This window comes from Panthera leo, chromosome F2, assembly GCF_018350215.1.
Source record: "Panthera leo isolate Ple1 chromosome F2, P.leo_Ple1_pat1.1, whole genome shotgun sequence".
NCBI classification, from domain to species: domain Eukaryota; kingdom Metazoa; phylum Chordata; class Mammalia; order Carnivora; family Felidae; genus Panthera; species Panthera leo.
The window spans coordinates 23,110,566-23,138,089 of record NC_056695.1 but is presented as its reverse complement, the minus strand read 5'-3'; the positions used below and the strand labels follow the sequence as shown (position 1 = coordinate 23,138,089).

At 42.4% G+C, this 27,524-nt stretch overlaps 1 protein-coding gene across 2 annotated transcripts; it reads right to left on the bottom strand.

Moving 5' to 3' along the window:
• Nucleotides 1-27,524, bottom strand: RDH10 (retinol dehydrogenase 10). Of its 2 annotated transcripts, XM_042923684.1 has the most exons (7): nucleotides 27,072-27,524; nucleotides 25,876-26,124; nucleotides 24,033-24,268; nucleotides 4,284-4,382; nucleotides 2,935-3,080; nucleotides 1,073-1,204; nucleotides 1-961 (listed from the first exon to the last, which is right to left on the bottom strand). In XM_042923684.1, the coding sequence occupies exons 1-7, from the start codon at nucleotides 27,148-27,150 to the stop codon at nucleotides 838-840; spliced, it is 1,065 nt and encodes a 354-aa protein (XP_042779618.1). In that variant the 5' UTR covers nucleotides 27,151-27,524; the 3' UTR covers nucleotides 1-837. The 2 variants fall into 2 exon arrangements, with proteins under 2 accessions (XP_042779618.1, XP_042779619.1); XM_042923685.1 differs by lacking the exon at nucleotides 27,072-27,524 and having other exon boundaries at nucleotides 25,876-26,374.

The following is a 27,524-nucleotide window of genomic DNA, read 5'->3' as shown; positions in this document are numbered from 1 at the left end:
AATTTTAGAAACTGTTTCTTTGCAGAGCTGCTATGTATTCTAGATAAAAGTCCACTCAGAGAAATGAAACACAGCAACTTCCTGAGGAAAGGGCACTTTCTGTATGCAGCAAAATTCACAGGTAGAAAATGTATGACCTTTGTGGATAACTAGGTCTCCAGAGTAATAGATCCTTAAGGGAAGATTTCAGAGATAAAATTAAAAATCCGGCTAACACTTCAGTCATTATGACTTTGAGACCTGATCACCTTTACTGTAATAATCAAACATCATTTACTTCAAATTGGTGGAGATTTCAAAATTCCTTTTCAAAAGAGCTGTACACACAAACACCACGAAAAGCCACACAGGCTTTGCAAAACTGAAACTTATAAAACATGAGAAAATAGAGCACTATCAGTCCTTGAAGTTGCAAGGGTGTCAATTGGCTAGAGTTTAATTACAAGAATTAATAAACTCCATGGAGATTAAAAAAAAAAAAAAACCCACACAGCTGAAACACACTGTTGTTATCATCTCTAGACTTTCTGCTCATTAAAAAAAATAATGGTAGCCTGGAGATGTCACACAGTGCTTGTCTAAAAGATTTGACAGGTTTTAGGGTTCGGCCGAAAAGGAGCCTGCTGGCAACAAGGTAAGCTCACTTTTGCTGATCACATTTTCCAAGTATTCTAGTCGGTTAATTTACACTTTATTTATTTTTTAAAAAGTTGATTTAAAAAAAAGTCAACATGGATTTGGAATCCAGAGAATGTCAATAATGCTGATGTAGATAGGACTGAAATACCTTGATCGTCTTCTGATAGAAATGATATTCCATACAAAAAAGATCGATTCTCAGATTCCATTTTTTGCTTCATTATTGTTTGTGGCTTGTTTTCTTTGAGCAATAAATGGGTACATACACTTGTCTGCTCCTAGGAACCGATACATGCACACGACTGCTTCAAAAGGGAGGATGCTGAAAAGGGAAAGGGGGCTATTAGCAAACATGTGATGTCTCATGTGAAGTTATAGGGGTGGGGCGGGCATGAGACAGACGCAGTGCACCAGGGAACCCCACCCGAGTTACCTCTTCATGAACGTCACGATGTACATGAGGCGGGGGGTGCAGATCATGGGCTGGTCGGTGAGGATGGCCTTCATGGCCTGCTTCACACAGTAATCCGGCTTCAGAGGGGGCAGAAAAGGCTCAATTTCTTTCCTGGAAGTTATACATTAGAAAAATAAAATTAATTAACGCAAACTAGGGAAGACTGGAAATACACATCCAAACATTAATAACGGTGTTATCTAACGTAGGTTCATTTTGTTTCCTTCATTGTGCTTTTCTGTATTTTCCACAATTTCTTACTATGAATACATTTTATTTGCATAGTCTGGAAAACGAGCTACAAAAAAAAAAAAGCATAATCAGTCTGCTTTTCTATAAAATGAGAAAATCATGTTTTTAAAATGCCTTAAAATGTATTTCATATTATTTTTCTATTTTTTTCAATAGAAAAAGAAGACAGTGTTTGGCATAACACTCAACCCAAACATTATGCCATACTTTTTATTTATTTCTAATATATATTTTTTTTAACATTTTTGACAGAGACCGAGCACAAGTGGGGGAGGGGCAAAGAGAGAGGGTCCAAAACAGGCTCCAGCTCTGAGCTGTCAGCACAGAGCCCAGCGTGGGGCTAGAACTCATGAACCGTGAGGTCATGACCTGAGCTTGAGCCAACATTGGACACTTAACTGAGCCACCCAGGCACCCCAACGCCAAACTTTCAGTGCTAAGTGTTGTTGAAATGATGGCGTGTATACTGGCATAACCTTCCTGAGTGAAGGAAGTCAGTTACACACATTCCAAGGTTATTTTTTCTCGGGGGTCTCTGAAACAAAGTACATATAGACATCCTACCTTCAGCTGAATCCATTACATTACACATTAAAATAACCTAATAGTATAACGTACTCCTTTCACTTTTCATTGTCTCACCACAGTTTTGGACACCTGCCATGATGCTAAATAGGAAACAGGACTCCTTACACTCTCAGCAATTGGCTTCTAAGTATATAAGACGAAGAAACACACACACACACATACACACGGGAAAAGAGGCAGAGCTGGAGTCTGGTCCCTGTCCAGACTGGGAGTCAGCCTGAGACTGGAATGACTCAAATCAAGCTCCACCTGCTTCCCAGCTTGGCCAGGCTCAGGATGTGTTAAGAATGGCCCTCACCAACAGGGAACTGGTTCAGTTATCTTCCTTTGCCTTTCAAATTCTTCCCAGAAAGATCTCAAAGTAAGCATGTCTTCACAAGTATCCTATTAAGATTTGTGAGCTTGTTTACCGGCTTAGTTCAAGTCCTACGTGACCTGGCATTTATATTCCCATATGCCTCCTTTCAAAGTGGGTGGGAATTTTACTTTGTCTTTAGTAAATCTAAATAGTTCTTCTCATTCTGTCACAATGAATCTACCTATATATACTCTCCACAAAAAGGAAGCTCCCAAATCTGGAGAGCAATATTCAAAGGTCTTTTTAAAAGAAAAGCTTACTCTTTTGTGGCAGTGACATTGTTTCAGATCCAAATCAAAGTCACATTCATTTACCAATACTAAAGAAAAAAAAAAAAAAACTCCTAAGGAAGTAGCCTTCTAAGGAAAATCCTGGATATTTATGTTTTCTTCTTGAAGGTGCAGAGAGGCCAATTCCTTTCTGATGCTTCTAGACTGACTTCCTCATGTTAGTATCTGTGTGGTATCCGACCCTCACCTGTTAAGCTTTTTCATTGGAACTTTACAAACCTTGACCAATGAAATGACAGGTTGAACTGTGAAATGATAGTTATAGGGTAAGATCTGATTCTACATATTCTCCCAATATGGAAAGATGATTTCTAAACCAGCTTTTTTATCAATAAGATAGGTTTCTCACTGACCTGATTCGGCAGCCTCTGAACATGCCCGTGTCTACAAGGTAAGGGCAAACCAACGTTGTTTTAATTCCATCCTTTTCAGCAGCCTTTAACTCATGGCTCAGGGATTCATGAAAACCCACCACTCCAAATTTACTGGCACAATAATCCTGAGTTAGAGGGGGAGAGAACAGAAACACTAAGTATGTGCACAGATCCCCCACCAAACCCACCGAACTCAAGCTTCCGTGATCCTATTACTTTGGTTATGTGTTTGAAACAGAAGGTTACAGGTGACTAAGCAAAGAAAAGGAAAGCATTTTAAAAGACAGCTATCTGATGTGGTTTGGTGCAGAAATAATATTTTCAAAGCAACAGCAGACGAACACTTTTTGCCACATCGACCAAGTATCATATTACTTTGGGGAAGTTACCACAAAGGATTCTATAAAGGCTAACACACTGAAGCTAAAAATGGAGAAAGGTTCACTTTGAAGTTTCTGGAAATTTACAAATGGCCTCTTGTTCAGTAAAGGAGAATAAAAATCCAGTTTGTTTAATTCTATGAGAGCAAAGGTGAGTCTAGCTTAGGTTATAAGTTGTTATGATCCACTTGTCTTTTTAGTGTAAAGTGAAGAAAATGATAACTACACCTTGCAAACTTAAGCCAGACCTTTACCTAAGAACACACGGTATAGAAAGTTCTCCTTTGTCCCATTTGCAATGTAGGAGTGGAAATGTAGAACATGGAAGCCATCTGTTATTTGGTGTTCTTTTGCATATTTGCATGCAGTTTTTAACTCTATGCTATAGGCTCCCACAGGACAGACAGCACAGCCTGATACACACACATGCACTTTACAATTTGTGGTGAAGAACAGGGCTTGATTAAGCCCAGTTCTACAGATCTAACATTGCGAGACACCTCACATCTGCCGTAGCCATCTTCTCTGATGACCTGATACAGGATGGCTCACTTCTGGCAAGTTGACCAAAACAGAACGTCAACCTTTGGCCTCATTCATCTGTTTCCCGTGGCACTGCCACTGCCCTCCATGGTTTCGTTCTTGACCCTGCACCTCCCCACAACCATCATGCAGAACTGCTAATGAAAATGGGGCACACTGAGGACTGGTCCACCCAGTGCTGCTGCTGCTGCTGCTTTGTCAAACTAGCAGAAGTGATTTTATGGCACAAGATACTAGAGTTGCACCTCACCAGCTGGCCCTGGGGTATCGCAGAACATTCCACAAACAGCACACAGGTAGAGTGCTTTCATAAATGTATGGGCAACAGGTACTCTTTACAGGATTTGGGGATATTCGGGATAAAGCGACTGAAGGAAGGAAATGCTTTATATTAGACAGACAAACCTCAACTCCAGCAGTACTGAACAATCCCAGGGAACTTGCAACTGTCACAATATGACCATGATTAATCTCCAGCATTGTAGGAAGAAAAGCCTTAGTGGTCTGAAAGAGAAGGAAGATTGAAGCTTTAGAACTGACATTGTGAGTTTCATCTAAAAGCCAATCCTACCTAATGTTTTACCCACATAATAAACGTCTCCCAATTCATTTAAAAATCTTACACATTCATGAAAAGAGAAGATCCTTGAAGTGTCTGGTTAACATAACACCGTATCATTGGTATGGCAGGCCTATTATAAAGCCGTGACCAAAAGGACTGTAACACAAGAGCTTTTGGGGACAATCTCCAGAGATGAAAAGAAAGCCGTTAGTCGAAGACTCTTTATCACCTTTCAAGTGATAGTTATCTGCTAATCTAAACTACTCCCAGGTCAGAGATCTTTTTATGCTCATGACACTTTAACACAGCTATCTCCTGGTCTGTGAGAGGACCTCCAGCTTACCCTGTATCTACAGGAGGTAAAGTACTTCAGGATGTAAAAACGCGGGATGAAAGTACAGGATCATTTTAATGAAAACTGTGTCCTATGCTGACTGCACTGCCAAGAGCTTACAGCATTCTGAATGAACACACCCCTCTGTGGAGGTTTACAGGGCAGTGACTTTCCCACAGAAGCAGGTGACTGGCCAGTGTAGCCAAGCAAGTAGCAGAAGTTCCAGGGCAACAGACCCAGGGACGGCATTGATTTCTTATTCGCTAAACTCTTTTTCCCTCTGGATCTTTTGCCTTCAAGACACAACAAGGCTGTATTTAAAAAAAAAAAAAAAAATTACTTCAAATTGCTTAAGATGATCTATTAACTACTTCACCAGGCTCCCAACAGTTTTATAACCTGCTTCTTAAAAGAAAGCAGCAAAGAGCAATCTGTCTACTGTTGAGTTATATCCCATTGCCAACACAGCCTCCCCATGATTTATGAAGTTAAAAAAACCCAAACAATACACACTGGACTTAAAGAAGAGTTGCATGCCCCTCTCTGAGGATTTCCTGGCTAAGGGATCACTGAATTTTTGCATAAATATCTAATTTGTTACAATAATTTTTGCATGTACAAGATCAAAAACGGTCATTCCATTTATTTTGAAGCTTTTCTGTGTTCCAATCCATGGTGCACACAGTTGCCAGACGAATGTCTGTCAAGTGTCCCAAGGTGGTCCCCAGTCTGCCTCCTGATTAGCATGCAACTCCCCCGCCCCAACTCCTACCCCATTTTTCTGGGCCACCTCACTGCTGCTGCCCAGGGCACCCTTCTCACCTGTGAGGTTTTACCCATGAATTCTTCTCTAATCTGACAATCTACTGCCAATGCCCTCCTACATCATTCAAAGTATAATATTAGTCACGTGTTTACAAAACCTCTTATGCTTTTCAACATGCTTATGTCACAGGAGTTTCCAAATAATTCTCTACTGGAGGTGTTGAGCCTTTATATAATTCTATACCACCTTAATTTTGTTCATATTTCTTTAAGACATATGGTCAGTACCATTCACCGTAACATATAATTACATGTTCTATGGGATTTTGATTTTGATTGTTTTGTATTTATTTGTCTGGCTGCCTCAGATGAAGCTGGGAGATGAAGCTTCAAAGATTATGGGAGAATTACTCCCCTGTGATACCCTGTGGAAGAGAGAATGTGAACCATGTGCCTTACGTACTTCAGAGACCTGGCATACTACTGGATGGAAGAGAGACACATTTCAGCTGGATTTTTACTTCTTTGCAGTAGTTAGTGGGAATGGCTAGGGCAATTACGATAATTATTATTTTGGTCTGCTTGATAGCAAAAAAGGCAAGACCTGGTACTTCAGGTCATTATAGGTTCAATTTTAGACTCAACAGCTTATATATGGCCATTATATTAAGAATTACAATAAAGTAACATCATTAAATCTAAATAAGAAAATGTATCCTTAAGTAAGCAAGTCTGTAAGTCTTCTTTTAAGTATCTGGTTATGATGAACTGTTCCCAGATTAACTAAAAAGTATAAAATTTATTCTTGACGTTATTCGGAGACCAGTTTTAAGTATTAAAAGTTTGCCTAGTCTTAGAAGACAGGGATAGGTTTAGTTCAAAGGATCTTACTTTTAAGTTCTTAAGTACGTAGAAAGTCTCAATATTAAATCCCAAGAAACGACACACAGCATAGAATACTGGCAAGAACTTGCTGCTTAATCACCTGATGAATCTGAATTGCTGACCCTGCTTGTTCACATCACCAGTGACCACTCACTCCAGCTGGCAGCTGGCCCTGACTAGAAACACATGGACACAGAGCAGTTTGGCTCTAATGACCTCCCTGTGCTCGTGTGCGACGTTCGTTGTTGCCTGCAGGTGTTAAATGACCAATCCAGATCCCCTGCACCATATAAATGTAGGTGATACCAGATTAACAAGTTCCTAACTTTTTTTTTTAAGTTTAATTTGTTGCATGTTCTAAAACTGATTAATGACCCCTTCCCCTTTTCCTGAAATTAGTCTGGTGGTATTAACTTACTCATTCAACAAGTGTTTCTTGAACATCTATCTATCACAGGCAGGTACTGTTTTATGATCTGGCCAAATGATGATGGCTAAAACGGGAGCTGGTTCTGTGCCTGTCTCTAAGCAGAATTTACACTTACCGGCACTTAATTGTTAAAGCACTAGAACAGTTCTAGTGTATCCACAGGGTATTATGCCTGTGTATTCTAAAAACTGTGACTTGGGCCTGCTTTCCTCCCCACCCACCCTCCCACCAAGTAGTCTGCAGGGACATTTAAGCTACTCGTTTTGTATTTAAAGGAAGGAGGAAAAAAAGAGAAAGAGGAAGAAAAGAATCCAAATACGGCTGACTAAAATCTTTTCCAATTGTGGGTTGTAAACATTTTTCAGAGAAATATGCTTCACTTTGAGTAGCTAGTAAAGTGTGACACAGGTTTGTTTTAAAGCTTCCTTTAGGGAGGGAGAGTCAAAAAAGAAAAAAAAAAAAAAAAAACGTAGTGGCAGGTCAATGTCTGGTTTAAAATATGTGATTTCTTTGCCCAATCAGGGACAAACACGACCTTCTGTATAAGTGAAATCCAATGTGTCGTTTCATTGCATTTTCTACATCCTCAGACAAAGGCCTATATTCTTTAGGAAGCTCACCAATTATAGGCCTAATACAATGACACTGCTATCAAGGCTGAGAACAAACAAGGTTGAGGAAACTGGGAGGTGAGAAAAGGCATCCAAGGCCGGGGTCAGCCTCAAAACCCAAACTCACGGTTTCCCAAAACTGGGGTCAAACACTCAGCTCCTAGTGTGTGCCAGGCAAAGGCAAGCCTGAGGTAAGAGCGTTCACATCAGGACCACTGAGGTTTCTTTTTAAACCTGAGTTTTCAGGGTTCGCACTGGAGCCTGATCCACGTGACTGAGCACTCAGGCTGTTAATCATTTCCTTTGCTGCCTGAATGGAGGCAAGCAATTACTGCTTGTGCCTTATTTCCACAACCCAAGTCCTGCCTTGTGTCTGGGGCACATTACCAAATAAACTTTGATCAACACTAATTCTATCCCTTACTTTACAAGAAAAATGCTATAAATGGGTGGCTAGAAAGCATCATATTTTCAGGAATTTTCCCAAGTAACCTGACTAGTTTTCTTTTCTAATTACTCTTGCCCTCAACAGTCTGGTAGATGACATCTGAGATAGCACAGCATATTCCGTCCTTGACACAGTCTGACAGCACAAAGAAATCTGGCACTTTGCAATGAATTATTAATGTGCACAAATATTGTAGCATGTATGAGATGGGGACCAGCAAAAGGTGAAGTGCTAGTTGCCATGACACCAGTCAGTTCAAGCTAAGGTTCGTGATCTTTAACTTTGTCTCAAAGAGTCATTAAAAGAACATAAAGGGCAAATCTAAAAGCACATCCGAACGGCTTAAGTATAAATTCATGCGTCTGCCACCATCGGTGGATCTGAGAGGGGCAACTCAGATAACTCACTGAACACCTGGACTGCTGTGTGATCTCCACTCTCAGGACGGATTACCTAGATCAGAAGTTACCACCCAATACAGGGGGCTCTAAAGAAAGTGCAGAGTTATCAGCTGGTGTCAGTGGTGGCTGGCAAAGTTAGCTAGACGCTTAACCCGAGTCGGAGAACTGCGCTCCGTCGCTACGTCCTTCTGTTCAAATGTCTGCGAAACAGAGGACATGTAGTTCTCCATCAGGAAAAATGGCTGACTCTCGATCTAGGGGGTCTCAGAGTCAGTAACCAATATACATTCATTGGCATTGTCGGTGGGAGAATTTAAAGTTGGAACAGATCTAGGGAGTATTTTATCTGCAGCAAGAGATAACTCTTATCTCTGTCTCCTTCTGCGTCTGTCTAAAAAGTGTGGAGACAGACCTTTGAATACTCATGAGTAATTTTATCACATGACTCCAATACCATAATTGGCCACGAGCTGATGGGGTTGTTACTGCTGACTAAAAAGAAAAAACAAAGGAGGGAGGGGGACATTCAAATGGACACTGACATTCTTATGAAACATACTTAAATCTAATATTGCTACAGCTCCTCGGGGTTCTTCAGAGCACTGGGCACTTTGAAAGATAACTGTAAAGGTCATATTTATAATATAAACAAGAATTCCTTAAACAGAAGTGTGACTGGACACAGACATGACATGTCATATCTCGAGAAATCTTTGAAAGTTAGGTTTACGCCAAATTAACTTCCAACAGTTGTAACCCTCCAGATCATTCCTGGTGCTCTTAATGACACACAGCAACACACAGCCTGTGGCTGCACTGTCAGGACAAATTAGCCTAAAGTTCGACAAAAGGGAATGTGAAGAAATGTGGTGTCTGGCAAAGCCTAGCTTTTGAAATTTCGAGACTGATGACATTTTAAAGGTGTAGGTAAAACACCTAGAATGTGTTTTCCATATTTGCAAGCCATGCCAGGTTAATGGACACTAAGGGAAAAGCAAAGTTAATTTCTCACAGTAGGAAAAAGGCCTCATGCCATATTTTTGTGTGTTTGTATAACTGTCTTACGGTCAAGTCCAGAAAAAGCATCTTTGAAAAAGAATCATTTTAAAGTGTTTATCTCTCATGTGAACACCAAAAAACAGAAGACTTTCATTTGTAAAGAAGGTCATAAATCATATTTTGATGGGAAAAGGATTAACATCATCAGCACATATAAAATAGTAAGGCTTTTCAGAATCCCCAAATTAACAGCAGTATATACACAACTTGAAAAAAAAAAAAAGTACAGTTAAGACTCCACTGCACAAAGAACACCTGACTGGACACCCTCACGGCCCCTCCACCTGGTGCAAGAACTCTACTTGCTGTTCTGCTCCTTCTGCCTTTGTCGCCTCCTGGAGTAACTTATCTTTATCAGAATCACAAAGGAACATACTGCTTATTTACAAAGCTAAAATGACATCTGGTGGCACTCTTCTCTGAAAACTCAGTCACTGCTCCTGGAAAACTATGATTCAGTAGTACATACAAACTACTGAAGGCGCTGTGAAAATATAGTGAGCGCAGTTAAAAAGGCTAATAGGATAAATCATCAGCGTGTTTAAAGATTGAAAAACGGTGACATACCCCCAAGCTAACCTGGGAAAGGAACATATGGCTAAATACTCTTAATTCTGTAGATTTACAGGTATCTGCTTGGTAAATATACTGACCACCAAACTTAAGAAATTTCACTTTGACCACAGAATGTGATAGTTGAAAGTTTTCATTACAAAATTATCTTTTAAAAAATTTTATTTATTTATGTAATCTCTACATCCAACATGAGGGCTCGAACTCACGACCCTGAGATCAAGAGTTGCATGCTCCTCTGACTGAGCCAGCCAGGGGGCCCCACAAAATCATCTTTAACTAGGAAGTAAAAACTAAATCTGTACTTGCTAGCAATATATTGATTGACTCTAAATCTTTTAGTTTCACTTAACAGCACAAATTCTGAAACCATTATAATTGAATGACAGCTTTTTTTTTGTTGTTCTTATTTGGTGTGTTTGTAGAGACAGGAAAGTCTCCAGACAAATTGTGCAACAGAGCCCCACGATACTGAAGCCTGGAACTAATCTCGGACTTAACAAAACGTTCATCAAAATCTCTTATCAGATTGACACAAAACATTCCGTCTTTAGCTATAGAAGAGAGGCTAAAGAATATGTCATAACTGTTGAATGCATACCAGTGTTACATCTACTGTCCTTTTTGTTATTATTTTGAGGCTATGGGGATTAGTTTAACGTTTGAAGGCATCAGCAGTTAATGCTTAACACACATGCACTAGTACATTCCTACAGTTGCCCTGCAACCAAGAAGCTAATAAAAGAGCTGGGCTTTTCAAATGAACACCTAGATGATGACACCATGAGTTATTCAGCAAAAATAAATGCTTCATTAACTTGCCTTCCCACTGTTAAAGCATGGGATGAATCTACCCCAAGGCAGCAACTCACACATCAACATTCCCTTGCATTTTAGGGTTTGCTATGCAGAAATGCTGGAAAGGAGGTAACTTAAAACTCAATCTGTCTGTAAAGTACACTGGTCTTTGGAGTCCACATGGTCCCAACTGCCAATCAGCTAACCATCCTTATTACTTGACCTCTTTGAATCTTGATTTTAACTCATTTGTGAGACAAAAAGAGAAGGTTCTCCAAGGTTTCTTTGTTCAAAAATGTTACAGCGACTTATATCCAATAATGCTTTCTTCGATTCCTAGCACACATTCGAAATACAAGTTGTAACACTGAGGTATAACTTGCATAAGACTCTCGTAAATGACTCAATACGGTATCAGTTCCATTAGTGTAGATGCCAGCATCTGGTAAGCAGTAAAAATCTATTCATTAAACATTTATATGATGTCATGACTGTGCCTTTTAAAATAATGGAACTTGAGTTCAAACCTCTTACATATTAACAAAATTACACATTATCTGCAAAACATTGTTTTTCTGTGTCTCGGTTAAACTCAGCGAAGCTCGGTATGTTAAAAGAAACTGAACGCTGAACACTGTTCCTGAAGCGCTGTCTTCCCTGACCCTCCCCCTGGCCGAGTCCCAGATGATCAAAGGAGTGTTCCATGATCTCCTTCAAGCTCAGGCCCCTTTCCCTATTTAATAACGCTTTACAGAATGATGAAAATAACCCACAAAATTGCAGCCAAATAGTCTGCTAAACAACATGTTGTCATTAATCCCTTTGCTTTGCCCCAAACTCAGATCGCATCTCAGAACTTGTAATAACGACAGATCTTCCAAAGGGCAGAGGCCCCGCTCCTGCTCTAGTGACTACTAACCACTTCCAGGAGGCATAAACACTGCACACACAAGCTCAGCCACTGCTCAGACCCTCTGTAGGGGCCGGACTCCTTTGTCCCTCTGCCCCCATTCCAACAGCATGGCCCAGCAACGTCCCCGTGATCACCTTTCATCATCCTCTGTATTTCGTATGTGTAAACAGTTTACATCCTCCCTTGCTTCCTAGTTTGCTTACGGTGGAATCTTCAAAAATAATAAAATCGTTACGTAAGTAAAAAATATAATCAAGAAGTTACTCCTGAAAACTTATTCTGAAGTGTGTACTGTAACAACATAGAATTTACTCATTACAGATGAGGGTCTATGAGGTCTCTATGCTGTGTGAGGCACAGTTAAAGAGAAAACTTTCGTCAACATCTGAGGGAACATGCACGTTAGCAAATCAGGTTCCATGCTGAGAACTGTTTCTAAGCTTTAGTTCTCGTAGTATATGACATTTTTCTGGATTCAGAAGGCATTTTGGACTTAAAAAATCACAACTTAAATTTGGGCTCAAAAGCCCATCAGTTGTAGCTTATATGTCAGTACCTTCAAACTACCACTCCACTACTAAATTAAGAGATATCTTCAAGGACAATGATTGCTAATCCAGTAACTGGTCTGGTATATTCTAGCTTCATCACAGAAGATGGCACTAATCACTTATCAATCACAACTCTGGCAAAACCACCTAAACTGTTCCTAAATTGTGAAAACTAAAAAGGAAGACCTCCTCTTAGGTACAGCAGGTGTCTGAGAAATCATACCCTCCATTATCTGATACTGGATGCCAGTGATACGCCAGGGGCCAGGAGCAGAGGAAAGGGGCATGCACAATAGGCAAGGTTGTAACTTATCCTGGGCAGGAAGAATGTAGCTCTTTAATGCATGGTCTTCATTTTGTTTCGTGACTCTTAGGGCTTTGGAAACTCCATCCTGGGCACGGTGACCAAGGGGAATAGGGAGCAAAAGTGCACCTGCACTCTTCCTTTTAGATACTGGACCGGAATTAAAAAAAAAAAAAAATAATAATAATAATAAACCTAGAGTAAGATTGGAACACAGAGTGTGTGGTCTGGCATTTTTCTTGTCTGGGAGATTTCTAAAGGGCTGATTAGCTCAGGAAAGAAAAACAAAAAGGCAGGGTAAGGAGAATATTGAGAAAGTGAGAAGGAAAATGCGTATTCAAGACCGGTTCCTCCTCAAACTTTGATGTGCCAAAGAATCACCCGGTATCCGAGTCCAATACAGATTCTGGCCCAGGAGGTCTGGGAGGGGGTCTGAGAGTCCGCTTTTCTAACATACAATCTGCCAGATGATGCCATTACTGCCACTGCTCTGGAACACAGGCTGAGCACAGGGTTCTAGCGAGAGCTAGGGAATCTGTCTACTCTAAACCTCAAGGGGCTTCAGATCAATTTCTCCTACAAACTCAGCAGAATTGGAAGATTAAGTTTGCTGCCCTCTATCCTACCCTCACTCTCTGAACCGGGATATTAGGGGTTGGGAAGCCCCACTCTCCATACCATTCCATTCTTATGTTTATAAGATAAAGCCTGGTTCAAACCAATGTCAAGGGCTCCCAGTGCCTTCTACAGACAACTATGAGAGTTTATGGACTGATTCTCTGTATATTTGCCTTGGATCCATTTTTAGCAGTGGCAAGCCCCTCTGTTGTTGTTTTGAATGTTAATGCATGTTAAAATCTGATACTCAAAGTGATGGAGTGAGAAGGTGGGGCCTTAGGGAGCCCTCAGGAATGGGATCAGTGCCCTTCTAATGAAGACCCCAGAGAAACCCCTCACCCCTTCTGCCATGTGAGGTTTCAGCAGACAGCTGTCTATGAACTAAGAAGTGGGCCCTCACCAGATGCCAAATCTGTTGGCACCCTGATCTTCTTAGACTTGTAGCTTCCAGAATTGTGAGACAGAAATTTCTGTTGTCTATAGCCCATGCAGTGTATGGCATTGTTACAGCAGTGCAAATGGACTAGGACAACCCCTTAGCCATTAGAACAGGCTCGCAAACAGAGACCTAGGAGGCTTCAAAGTCCTCTCCCTGCATCCACAGAGGCTTTGAAGGCTCAGCTTTCAAGACCAGGAATTTAGGGCCATTCCACCTCAGCTTTTACCTTTTCCATTTTTCACATTTACCTTTCTGAAGCTTTCATGCTTTGGTAAGCCTATGAAAAAACCCCACCTAGGAAAACAGCCCCTTTACAAATCAGATGCTTGGGCCAGAAGTTTGGACAACAGCAGCTGGGCAAAACTGCATAATTTTGAAAATCCATGATTAGCATTTCCAAAGGCAAAGCTTATAGAGTTATCTGGAATTCTAATCCCGTAAGATTATTATGTAACAGAATAAAAGTTTTACATTTTCCAGGAGATAAGCTTTAAAACAACACCAACAAAAAACAAAACTCAAATCATCCTGTTACTGACACTTTATGGTACCAAGTATTTCTAGAACTTTGTGTAGCCAGTCCTCATAGAAGTGCCCTGTTTATTTGCTACCTTTTGTGTCCAGCTTGTCAATGTCGACATGTGAACCAGAAAAAGCAAGGAAGCCAAGTGACTGAGAATATCCTACAGTCTTCTCAATGAGGTAACCATCTCAGATGCAAACCATGAAAAATTACAGAAAAGGCAGGGAAAAAACACATGAACTGGGCTTTAGTAATAAAATTCTGATGAGGTGCTAGTTCTTTAGTCTAGAATTTTACATTCTTGTCTAATTTATGGAGCAAACTTTCTGGAGATATTAAGCTAGGGTTCATTAGTCATTGCTAAACGAACTAAGCTAGTAAAAAAAAAAAAAAAAAACAATCAGCATTTGAAGGGGGATTCTTTCATAAGTGACTCACAGAAGAAAATTGACAAGGAGCTTTGAACCAGTGGCCCAGCTAAGTATTTGTAGAAGTTCTAAACTAAAGTCTTGGGATGAGGGTCTGGGTCCTAGGTTCTTCTTTCCCCAGGGGTGACCTTAGGCTAGTCCTATAATCTCTCTCAGTTTGTTTCCTCATCCATAAAAATGGGGATAATGGCTCTCTTTAATTCAGGGTTGCTTTGAGGCTCAAATGAGAGGAGAGTGTTTATGAAAGGGTCTGTAAAATTTAAGTGCTATATAAAAGTATAGTAAATGCACTCAAGACTCATTAAGCATATATTTACAGGCTATTTTGGTTACAAGTGCCATCTATTTTTGGTGATGTTGTTTCTTCAAGTTCCTGCAGTTCCTGGTTCTTACTATGTATGGCTCCCAGGCCTCCCTGCCCTCCACACAGCACCAGACCACGCTTCCGGCAAAATGCCAGTAGCTGACCACCAGAAGAAGCCTCAAAACCATATTGCTAAGCAGCTGTTTCAGTTGCCCAGCCCCTTCCATTCAGAACCCTAGATGCTGCTGGGAAACAACAACGCTTTCCAGTAACACCTCTCCTCTAACCCTCTCTCCTCCAGTCCTCTTTTACTAGGAGCAGAAACAACCACTGAAAATATAAATTACGACACCTGACAGAGAAGAGTCTAGCAAACATAAAAATATTAAAAGTTAGTACAGAACTATTTTAAGATAACTTATTATACCTGATGTGTCTTTTTCCCAAGAGATAATAGAACTATCTCGTCTTTAAAAACCCTTGAGAAATCAGTAGGGGGCAGTATGTTAAGTGCAATTTGCAGGTGGGAAAATTCAGGCTTTGAATTTTAAGTTTCAGTTGTCCTCAAAATACCCATGTGCTTACATAAGTTATACCACAAATATTTTCCCAGTTACACTGATTTGGGAAGTGTTCTTTTGAGCCCCATTGTTTAGAATAACACTAAGAAGCTGAACCTTGTTAATATTTAAAAATTCCAGTACTAAGCTATTTGAAAGAAAGGCAAGAAAAATTCACGTTTTTATGCAAGCAGCAGCAAATGAGAGAGAAACAGCACGGTTTCCCCAAACCAAACCAAGCAAAACAAAAAAAGCAAGACAACAACAAAACCCCCACAAAAAACAACCTTCACAATATTAACACCATGGCCATCTTTCATGCATCACTTTGTGTGATCTTTGAAAGTTTCACAGACCAAGTAATGTTTTGTTTCCAAATGTGAATTCATCTTAAGTGGCTTGTCAGTTGGGCTAATTTGACAGCACTCAAGGCTGCGGCAGTAATTGCCCTGACTTGTTAAATATTCTAGCAGCATTTGCTGCAGTGTTGAAAGTTTTATGATCATTAGGAGAGGATATTCAGTTTTTTCCCTGTGGTTCACTTAATTTTAGTCTCAGAGCGTTTAGGAAAATGGTCCCTGACAGGTGTGAACTTGATTTCTAAGAGAATTGACAAATAAAGTAAAATGAAAAAGGAATCTAAGAATGGGCCATGCTGGGTAAGATCAAGTGAAAGATATAAGTGTTCCCTGTGTTGAAAGGCACACCCTCCAGGGCTGGGATGGCGTAAGCTTGCAAACCCAGGCCGACCGGGACCCAATGGCTGGCCAAATGTGTCAAGGTGACTGGGATTAAGTCCTACAGCCCTGCTCTGACAACCTGTACTCCAAACAGTGGTATCTTAAGTGTGAGGCCACAATATAGCAAAGTTCTCTAAGGCTGGCCCACTCCAAAGACTGCCTGTACACTCTACCTGTCCACTACAGATTTTCAAAGAAAGAATTACAAGATACCACCCTCTGAGTTATTTTCCCATTATGCTTACAAGAAGTCTCAGCCTAAAAGGAATCTTTAGGTCAGATGATAATAGAAACTATAAAGGGTTAGTTCTTTGAATAGCTAACTCCTATAGTAACTTCTGAGATTTAAAAAAAAAAAAAAAAAAATCAGTAATTAAACCAAGAGAGATTAACACATTTTAATCTGATCCCTAGAGTTCCAGGCTCAAAACATTGGATTTAACTCATTCAGTTGATACAGGGAGTAGTTCCCGATTTCTTAAGGACTATCAGAGTTTGTCATACTACAAAGATTAGCTACAAAAGGCCCTTTATCTTGGGAAAATTACCGCTTGTATGTGCACAAGGAAAGAAGATACAAATCCACCCTGCCAGGACACCCCCTAGTGGAAATTCAGCATAGTACATACAATTTGGGGTTCCAAAAACATCCTGGGTATTTAGGACTTAACACAGTGGCTCAAATGAACTTTTTCCAGTCTGCTGGCTATAAATACACCATAGTCATGAGCCTTATTATTCATCAAGCATTCCAAATCAAGAAAACAAACATGTCATCTATACATCTATCCACGTAGGCAGGTATCTGAATTAAACAGAGGCATACTGGCTACTTATAGTTGAACAAAGCTTAATTTTGGTTTCTGAAAGAAACAGAGCAGAAATTTTAGAGGAGTCTGTTAATATTCTTTAATTCAAGGAAAAAACAAATAAAAAGGGGTTCCCTACTTTAAAAAATTATTCTAAGTCCCAAGTGAGGTTATTAAACTTCTTGAAAGGAATTGTATTCAAGTTAACTAAAGTCAATTCACTAGAATTTGCCAAAGATCTTAAAAGTCTGAAAAATGGTTAGGGTAAAAACAAATTTAAAGGGAGAGAATAAATGAGGAGAATATGAGCAGTTAAGTATTTGGCCACAGGGTTTGTAGCTCTTCCCTAGGCCCCAGTGACCCAATCCTGCAATGAACAGCAAAGGACACCACCCAGGCACACTCCATTCAAGCTTTTTGAACAAGCTATTCAATCAGTGTTAACATTAGAACAGGTTACAGAATGCTTTCACTTTGACATGTCCTGTAGATTAATTTCTACTTGGGCAGATAATGGATAAAGCCCTAGATGAAGAAATAATGAGGGAGAAAAGAACAAACATCAACTCCGCTTCCAGGAATCGAGATAACAGTACATAATCAAACAAGAGTGGGCCATTCTCTGGATAGAACTTTAAACTATTCTACAAGGACTACACCCTAATATACAAAGAGACTATTAAGTTAACACGAAAATATTATGAATATTTTTTTCCTCTCTCAGGAGTAGTGATACATTTTGTCTCAACTATTCAACTTCTTTTGTCTCCCAGGACTCAAATGGCAGACAGTGGAGTGCTCAGGGCTCCATCAAGGCACAGTGAGGCATCCAGCCCTGTGGGAGTTTTGGGTTGACCAGGAGATATGCTAGATGATGAGTTTGGAAGGCAGGTGGAAATCAGCTTTAGAAGATCTAAGCTGCCATTCTAATAAGCCTGGACTTCATGCTGTGAACAATATGGTCACCCAAGGGTTTGGGGTAGCATAATCTTTAAGCAGGCACATAACAAATTCGAGTCTGCTAAGATAACCCTACGTTGAAGAGCAAAGGCTGGGAACAGGGAAAGAAGTTCAGAGACTCCTCCCAAAGTCCAGGCAAGAGGTGATGGAAGCACATGGGATAAGGCAGGACTGGGAAGGAGGGGATCAAAGTACATGGTAGCAACAGAACAGTCAGGACTCATGAACGCGGGCAGGATGGAGAATTAAAGATACTGCTGATGTTCCCAAGTTTGGCACTGGCCACACCAGGGAATTCAAGAAGGGGCAAAAAGAAGTGAGTTCAGTTTTGAGATTTGTTGATTTTAGGGAATGAGTGGAACAGCCAAGACAGGTGTGTGAACTTGGGAACGGTGTCAGAAATCAGATGAAGCCGTTGAAATAAACAGATTACCCAGCTAGAGGTACACAGTGAGAAGAGGTCTGAGTATGCAATCCTAATCATGACATCTCAGAAGCAGGGAGGCCAGGAGGACTGGGAAGACAAGAGAAGCAGGAAAAAGTGGGCTTTTTGTGGAAACTAAAGATGAGTTTCAGAGATGGTTAACAGGATCACATTCTGTAGAACGATCAAGCTGCACACTGGATTTGGCAATTATGGGAGCACTATTACTTCTTCATATGACATTGGTTACTCAGCAATATTTTTCTGAACAACTGAGGTAACCAGACACAGATTAAAACATGTATCTAAAATGTTGGAAAGATTTTTAGAGGATGGTTCTCTGCTCATACCACTTATGTAAAGTGATGTTTTATCAGGTCATAGATACTGATTTCTAGTAGCAATAGATTTGGGCCTAGCATGTAACATACCGAACACAGAAACTCGATGTTCGATGGGCATGTGATCTTATTCTATGTTAGAAACAAGGCTATGAAATGACCCTCTTAGGGACACAGTCCCAAGTACCTGAGTGGTTGCTACCTAAGAGATATTCTGAAGTGGGCTCACAAGAATTAATAAGATAGAGTATTCACACCCCAGGTCAATTTGCAGTTCAGTTCAAGACCTAAAAAATCTTTATTTCTAAAGCTCAAACATGATACTTATGCATGTTATTTATTTAACAGACCCGTTCTATCAGAGACTTAAACATTGGCCATGAATTCTAACCTTTTAGTAGCTATTGTAAGATAGGAAAATAATATTTTATAAAACATTTGGTATAACAATTCTTAATATTATGGTTTGAAGGAGGAAGTACTGGCCTAGTAGTTTTATATGAACACTTTAGAAAGGATTTTTTTTTTTTTTAATTCTAAACCTAAGAGGACTTGAACAAAACTAGGTTTCTCTAACCAGAGAACAATACAGTATTTGAGATTAAAAACCAGTAAATCACATAGGAACTTAAACACTAATGATTAGGGACCATTCATGAGATATTAGGTACTACCATAGCACTAATGTCTTTAAGTGCTACATTACTCAGATCTAGGTGGTGGGCTTTTACTTTTCCTGGATGGATTTTAACTAAATAGACTTTAGACATTTGGATATAGATAAATGCCTAATTCAGTAATTAGTATTTTAAAACTGTGAAACCTTTTAAGTTAAGTGGTCTATTAATTAACTACCAATTATCTTGTCTGACTACCGTATCAATAGAAGTAAATTACCGACTAGCTATTTGACAGATTTAGCCCTTAACCATGCAAAATTTCTGCAGAACATAAAAGGCCTGGAGTTAAATGCTTTTGCTACCCCCTTTTGGTTAATCAGGGATCAATTTGCTGCTCACGTATAAAGGCCAAATGCAGCTCTCTGGTCAAAAAGGATCTACAGATAAACTATGTCTCGCAAAAACAGCAAGCTAAGATTGGACTCCTCTTAAAAAAATAACAAGTGAAGCAACATTAACGTTTTGGGGGGAAACATGGGTTTGTAATTCCTGTATGGAGGCCAACCTGCCATATTTCAAAGGAGTCTAGAGAGGTATTTTCAAGTTTTTGTAGCACACAGAGATACAGAGGGAGCCTAAGTGAATGTTTTCTGTGATTATGCCCCAATTAATGTGCATCGTATTGCATACATTCTCCTTGGTCTTGTCCTAACCATGGATGTCGCACAACAGATTATACTGACTAGAATCCATCACAAATCTATCACTTCTTAACTGGTGACCAAGAGAAGGTTCCTAGGAGAGCTGCTGGTGATGGAAGAATACTGGACGATGAAGGATCACAGGACACTGGAGGGCTGTGCAGAACAACGGCAAGTACTGTGAAAACTTCTAATTGCTTAGAAGTACAGACTACGAGGTTAAGAATCAAGGAAGGAACACAGGAAAAATCCTCTGCTTGAGGCCCAGCCATTAGGAAATATGAATGGTTGCCGTAAATTCAATTGGAGCTTGATTCAAATTGGTTTATCAACACCGGCCTTCTCACAGTCGCTAGCCTTGCACCAATGAGCAGAGTTAATATACTACAGTAAATACGAGCACACAGGCGAGGCCGGGAGAATGGAAAAGTTGTATAGGAAAACAAAAGGAGATACAAACAATTATGAATGTGAGCCAGCCCCATTTTGAAATTTCCTCAATCTTATGCAGCTTGAATTAGTCCAACATAATGCCTACTACCTTTTGAAATTTCAGAAGACAGGTCCCTGTGAGTATCCTCTGAGTAGGCTATCTTCTAAATATTTAAGCAGAAGTCTAGCCTATACTATCAAACATTTATTGAGTGTTTATTTAGTCTTAGGAGTAGAGTTCTATTGCAGGCAGGGGAAAACAAATAGAAGCATATAACAAACTGCCTTCAGAAAGCTTGCCATCTATTTCAGAATTTCAGGGCACAATGCATAAAAAATTACACAAAAGAGCATGTACTGTGCCACAAAGGAGGAGAATTAAGAGATGTTGTAAGAGATTAATAATGGCAAGAAGAGAGGGGCACCTGGGTGGCTCTGGTGTCTGACTTCGGCTCAGGTCGTGATCTCGCGGTTTGTGAGTTCAAGCCCCACATGGAGCTCTGTGCTGGCAGCTCAGAGCCTGGAGCCTGCTTCGGATTCTGTCTCTCCATCTCTCGGCCCCTCCCCTGCTCATGCTCTGTGTCTGTCTCTCAATAATAAATAAACGTGAACAAAAAAAATTTTTTTTTAAATAATGGCAAGAAGAGAAAAAGCTTTAGACAAGTCATTTAACTGCAGCTTCATCAGAAAATAAGGGATTGGAAAATAAGATGATCTCTAAGGATCCTTGCAGCTCTAATATGCAAAAATGCCAGAAAAGGGCTGGAGTGGGGAGGGAAGATTATAGTAAGAACTTGAGCTAGGCCTTAAAAGGTAGAAGAGTGGAGGAAGAGGGTCTCCAGGCAGGGCCAGTAGTAGAAGGGTTTGGAAGTAGGAGCACCCACAGCTTTTCAGTGGAAGTCCACACGGCTTTCCAATTCACTACATGGGACTTTAACTCTGGGTCGCGATCAACATACCATTTAGTGTTTTATGAAAACAGACATCGACTGCTACTTAGAAGTCTGGCTCCAGACAATCTGTTCAAATGACTACACAACTGTTTGCTCAGCTGATCTACTTTTTAAAGTGAACGGGGCAACTTCTTTCCCCCAGCCAAATACAGTAAAAAGACACACTGGTTATTTTCTCTGGAAGGAAAACAGCACAAACCAATACATCTTTAGACAGTTGTCACACACATTTTTGTTAAAGAGGACTACTGGAAAGGAAGCTGAATTCAGGTAGCTCTTACATCACTGCATATGTGCACCCACCCACCCACCCCCACCGCCAGTCCCTGTAAAAATTATAGTAAGTCTTCCTTTAAATTTTAGTTGCTAGTTCTCAACTTCTTAAAAGGTTTGTAAGTCTCGGCAAGAAGTCAGAAATTCCAACTCTAAAATGAATTTTCTGACTCAATATTGAAAATAAATTCTTAAGTTTAGATGCTTAGGGGAAAAACAGCTGGAGAATTCAGGAGCCTCCCATATTTTAATATGAAGTGACGTCATTATGGTCAAGGCTTCCAAGAACTCCCTAAATTGTGTAGTTAAGCAACATCTCAAAGCAAAGTAAGGACTCTGGGAAGGTGGTATATTCCTCCTTAGTATACAGATTCAATTCCACAATAATTTTTCTGTCAGAGACTTGATTCAATTTTCTCCTTAGGTTAGAAAGTAGTCCAATATTAGAGTACAGTATATCAAATGATGTGCATTTTCAAAGCTAAAGCTATGGATTTTCTGTGCTTAACACACTCTAAATTAGCTCCCATTTTATAGGATGTCTAGCGAGAAAAGGCTGCTTTCCTCTTCAAAGTATTTAACTGCAGATTGTATGGGGTTTCTTTAAAAGTGTGGTTTCATTTGCAATTTTACAATTCAGGAAAGTAATCATACAGAGAAAGTAGGCAAGATAGCTAAATTTTAGAGCACCGGGTAGGTCAAAGTTTATGGTTCAGAAACTGAGGATCATCTCAGTCAAAGGCTACGGAGAAAAAAAAAATCCTGGTGTTGGTTCACAACTAGCCCACCAATGGCTGTATATCTGTTTAAGGATGACGAGCTGACTAAAATCAACTGGAATTTCTAAGGCACTTCCATCCTTGTTCAAATACAAAAACTACAAGGCCACCTGCAATTCACATGTGTTATTTCAAATGGTGGCTGCTTGTTTTACTCGGAATTGTCAATACATAGGATTCTTGATAAACTGTATTGCCAAGTTTATTCATCTGTACTGCCCTTTACTCACCTGATGCACCCCCTTGCCACTTGTTCTTGTGGACCCCATGGCAGCAGGGACTTTTATTCAGTTGCCCACCCCCCACTGCACACAAGACAGACAGACACACACACACCTATGCACATGCGCCCCCCCCACCAAAACACACTTAAGTTCCCCAAACTGTATTTGGTAATCTCCTTACTCATTTAAAAGATCAATATGAGTTAGTTAAGTCATTTATGTGTTCATTTCTTGAGGTTTGAAAATGGGTTAAATAGAGCTCATGTTTGAAAATAAAACGTTAAAGGAAGCTTCTTTCAGGATCAGAGAAATGGTTTGATATTCAAGGAACAACATTTGAATAAGCACTTCTAAAGCCAGATTAAGTTTTTAAGCAGTTGCTAAAAAATTAATGAGGTTTAATGTGACCTATTTAAAAGAAACAGTTCTTTGTTGTGTTTCATTAGAAGGCTAATCCGCCTATGGGAAATACAAAAAAAAAAACAAAACAAAACAAAACAACAACGCAACATCCTACCTCCTTACCCTTTCCTTATTGGCTCTTACCTATCTACGAAAATCAAGGGGAATTACTTCAGAGGAGGAAGAGAATAAAGTGGGTCAACAGTGTACAGTTATGGGGGAGAGCTTCACACCCAACATTACTGAAGTTTAGCTGGAAAATTGGGATTCATCTTGTCCCCAGAGCAACAGAAGGCCCTCCTTCCCTCTCATCCTTAGATGCTGTCGTTCTGACAGTTAGAAGCAGATATCGTTCAAGTCTCTCCTTCCTCAAGTCTCACCGTCCTCCTGCCCCTTATATAGCGACTCTGTGGTCCTATCAGGGTGACTTCAGTTCTCCTGAGAGAGGCATCTTATAAGCTGAGACAGTTCTGAGACGTACTCCATCAGGACAATGCCACAGACCCTGTGGCTGGTCAATGGATGTTAAGTGACTGCCAGGGTGGCCTGACCACTCCCAATGGACCACAAATGCTGATCTCAGAATCTCTGGCACTTTCTAAAATGTGGCTGAGCAGTAATTTGGAAGCCTAAACTCTGACTTCAGGAATTCATAAGAACAACCAATGTTTTACAAACTCAACAGAAAGTAAAATAAACAAACCCAGGGTTTTATGCTCCCTCTAGTTATTTTTATGGCAATCTTTCAAACTAGCTCAAAATGTTCAGTCCTTTACTCTCTCAAGAAAGACTGCATGGGAGGGGGGAGAAAATAATTATTTGATAGTAACTGGCATACAGTGTAATTCACCATGGGGAAATAGCAAATTAGAAGGAAGCTTTGTGGTGAAACAGTATAGGTGTCTTCCAGGATGGTATTGAAGTCTGGCTCCTTCCCAACCTTCTCATTGAGGAAGGCCTAGTAATAAAAACAAGGATGTTTATATTTACCCAGAAGTGTGCGTGGCAATTGACCATCATGGTTCTCTCAATGAGCTCATCAGGACATTCCAGAAGGTGATGCCCAGAGACCACGCCGGCATTATTGACCAGGACTGAGACCTCGCCAACCTCCTTGCGGACCCTTTCTGCAGTCAGGTAGACATTCTCCCTCTTTCCCACATCACAGGTGTAGGTAAAAACCTGCAAGTTACAGTGGGGCAGAATTTCTTCCTCACCATTTCCAGCTGTCCTCGGAAGTCCAGATGAAGGGGGAAAAAATGGAACAGAGAAAGGGTGGGGGGTGCAAAATGTGAGTCACGTGGCAATCAGTAGGACAAAGATCACACAAAACAAAAATACTACAGTGAGCTTCAGATTTCTAACACCATAAGGCTTGCCAATGACTGAACTTACAGCTGCCTTCCTCCCCCAAGAGTCTTTGGGAATTATAGCAATTTACTGGATAACTTTGCTTAGGGGAAAATCATGTAATTGTGACAAGCCCAATACAAGTCAGACCTCATGGGATCAGCTTCCTGGAGCTAAAGACACCTGGAAAGAACTGATCTCAGCCCAGAGAATAACACCCCCCTCCTCCCAAACACAAATACTACACACTCCTCTTTTTTTGAGGACCAGGGGCCAGAATCGGCTCTTTTTCTTTTAGTAAGAGCACCTTCAAAATGGGAACCCTCCTTAAGGCTCACAAATCAAAACTGTAGCTAACAATCTGAAGTCATTCAAACCCAAGAAATGAACCTAAAGCTTCTCATGAAAGAATGGAGGTCACTGGTTTGTTTTCACTGGAATCTCTGAGTTCTCCTCAGAAGCACCTCGCGTAAATCAAGTTTACAGGTAAATATGCAATTTTACCACAGAAGATCTCAATTTTGAAAGCCCAAATCTCTTTCCTGGTTTTTGAATACCTTTATCTTTTAGGTTTCAGCAGGGAACACAAAAATCTGTATTTGCTACCCTTCCATACCACTTTTGAAAATGTAACAGTTTTGACCTTTGCTTTTTTGGCCTAAAAGGCAGGTGCCAATACTTATGGTGAAAATTGATCGATATGGGGGGAGGGGTGGGGTCCAAGTTAATCTCCTCCGTATAGTTCTACGTATTTTCCGGAAATGAAAAATTTTGTCAAAGAGCAAGAGCCATTATCAAATTTCCTTGACCAATATTTACGGTTGGTTATGGTCTCCGCTTTGGCTTAAAAAACAAGAAATAAAAAACAAAACCCCTCAGATTCAGGTTAGGTAATAAGTATACAGTGAGGCAGATTTCCTGAGGTTATCAAAAACACGGAATAAATTTACAATGAGGCTTAAATCGTCCAAGCGCTTTCCAAGAGGCAGCACACCTTTCAATCAGGCTGAGAATGTAACTAAAGCACTTACCTGTCTGTGGTGCAACAATGTAATTATTTTCTGGCGGCTAAAGTTATAGTGAAATCATCAATGCCGCCCTAGCCCCAGCGGTTCAGACCACAGTAACACACAGACATGCATCAGTCGAGTCTGAGAACAACTTCCCAGACTCCTTAGTCTCCCATCGCAAAAGCGAGTGAGCCATTTCTTAAGGATTCACACCTGTGCTAACAAGCTCTGCCTTCCCGATATCCCCAGAGGGTTTAGGAAACCCGACATTCGCCCCCAAAGAGGACCCCCGTAAAGACAAGGGTTCGGCACACCTTCCCCCTTCTAGAACAGAGGTGACCGTGCTCCTTTCCCAGGGGGCCAACTCCACTCGCCGAAGACGAGCCGGGCTGACCAGGGCAATGGGGTTTGGGGCCCTCCCGGGGAGGGCTCGGGGGTGGGGCGAGGCTTGATCCGGCGCAGGTCCGAGTTACCTTGCAGCGCCGCGGCGTCGGCCGCCTCCAGGTCTCGGTAGATGTGGCGCACCATGCCCGCCGTCTCCTCGTTGCTCTGAGTGTTGATGTCCCAGAGCACCAGCAGCGCCCGGCGCCGGGCGAACTCGAGCGCGAAGAGGCGGCCCAGGCCGCTGCCGGCGCCCGTGATGAGGCACACCTGGCCGGCCACGCTCTTCTCCTTGGGCCGCACCAGCCAGCGCGCCGCGGCCAGCACGAACGCCCAGAGCACTTTGAAAGTGACCACGAAGAACTCCACCACGATGTTCATCGCGACGCCCGGAACCCCGCACGAGTCCAGCGTCCGCGTCCGCGCTCACCCCGCGCAGGGCAGCCCGGCTCCCGGCCCCGGGGCGTTTGTCAGAGCCGCCCAGACCAGAAGGCTGCGCCCCGCGCCCTCTCTCGAGGTGCCCTCCGGGCTGGAGTGCGCGGCGCCGCTCCCTGCTTGCGCGGGGCCACTCCCGCCCGGGCTCGGCGCGGTGGCCCCGGGGTTGTGCCCGCCGCGGCAGCCGCCCGGCTCGGCGCCTCCTGCCGGCGGCCGCCCGCCCGCCCGTCCGTCCCGCAGCGCCCGCCCGGCCGGTCCCGCTGCAGCGGCGGTGACAGCCGCGAGTTAGTCGGCGCGCGCTGCCCTCATGGCCAAGCAGCAGCCGCCCGAGCGTCCCCGGAGCCGGCGCGGCGGCTCCCTCTCACCCCGGGGGAGGGGCGCGCAGCGGAGACCGCACGGGCCCGCCGGCCGCCTCGGGAGTTGTCAACTTGACCCAAGTTGCGAGAGGGTGGGAGAGTGGGGTGCGGGGCAGCGGGAGCGCCGGGAAGGGGCGACTCGCTCGGCGCAGTCGACCGCTGCCCAACGGCTTGCAGCTGCCCCCGCGGTCTCGTGTCCCCTGCCCTGCACTCCCCACGGCTGTCACTTGGGCACTGGGCTCCGCAGCGCAGCGCCGCTTGCAAGTCGGAACGCTCCCGGCCGCCTCTGAGCGGGCTCCACGCTCCGAGCTATATAACCCTCGACCGGGAAGAGCCGGCGGCGGCATCGGCCCTCCCTCCGCTCGGCCCTCCCCGCCCCCGGGCGCACCCCGCCCCCGGCCCAGCCCCCCGCCAGCTCGCAGCCGTCCGCCGAACGGCGGCGGGGCAGCCCCTCTCACATGGCCGTGGCTGCAGCCTCCAGCCCTTGTCGCACCTACCTACACAGCTCACGCCCCCTGCCTTGGGGTGTTCCGGCCTCCGCCGGCCAGGCCTGACGGTCTGCAGTGCCCGGGCCATCCTCCTCCTGCCGTCGGGTCCTCGCTTGTCCCTATTTCGCCACTTTGGTTAAGCGTGGGACTCGGACGGTCACCCCTGCGATCAGGCGCCGCGGAAGACAGCCCTGCAGGCTGGCGGAACGAATAGAAGGACCTCGGCAGCGCGGCAGTACAGTGCCGGTTTATGGCTGGGGCTGGCAGAGCCGAGAAGCCCGTCAAAAGCCGGGTCTCGGAAGCGACTTAGAATCGCACCTCACCATCCGGAACGTGGGCCAAAAGGCTCTCGTTTTCCCTGGCTGTAATCACCACTGCAGTGGTTGCCTACAGTCCCAGTCAAGCCTTGCCCTCCCCACGCAGTGAAAATGGGGCATGCCGGGATGTGTAGTTCGCGCCTGT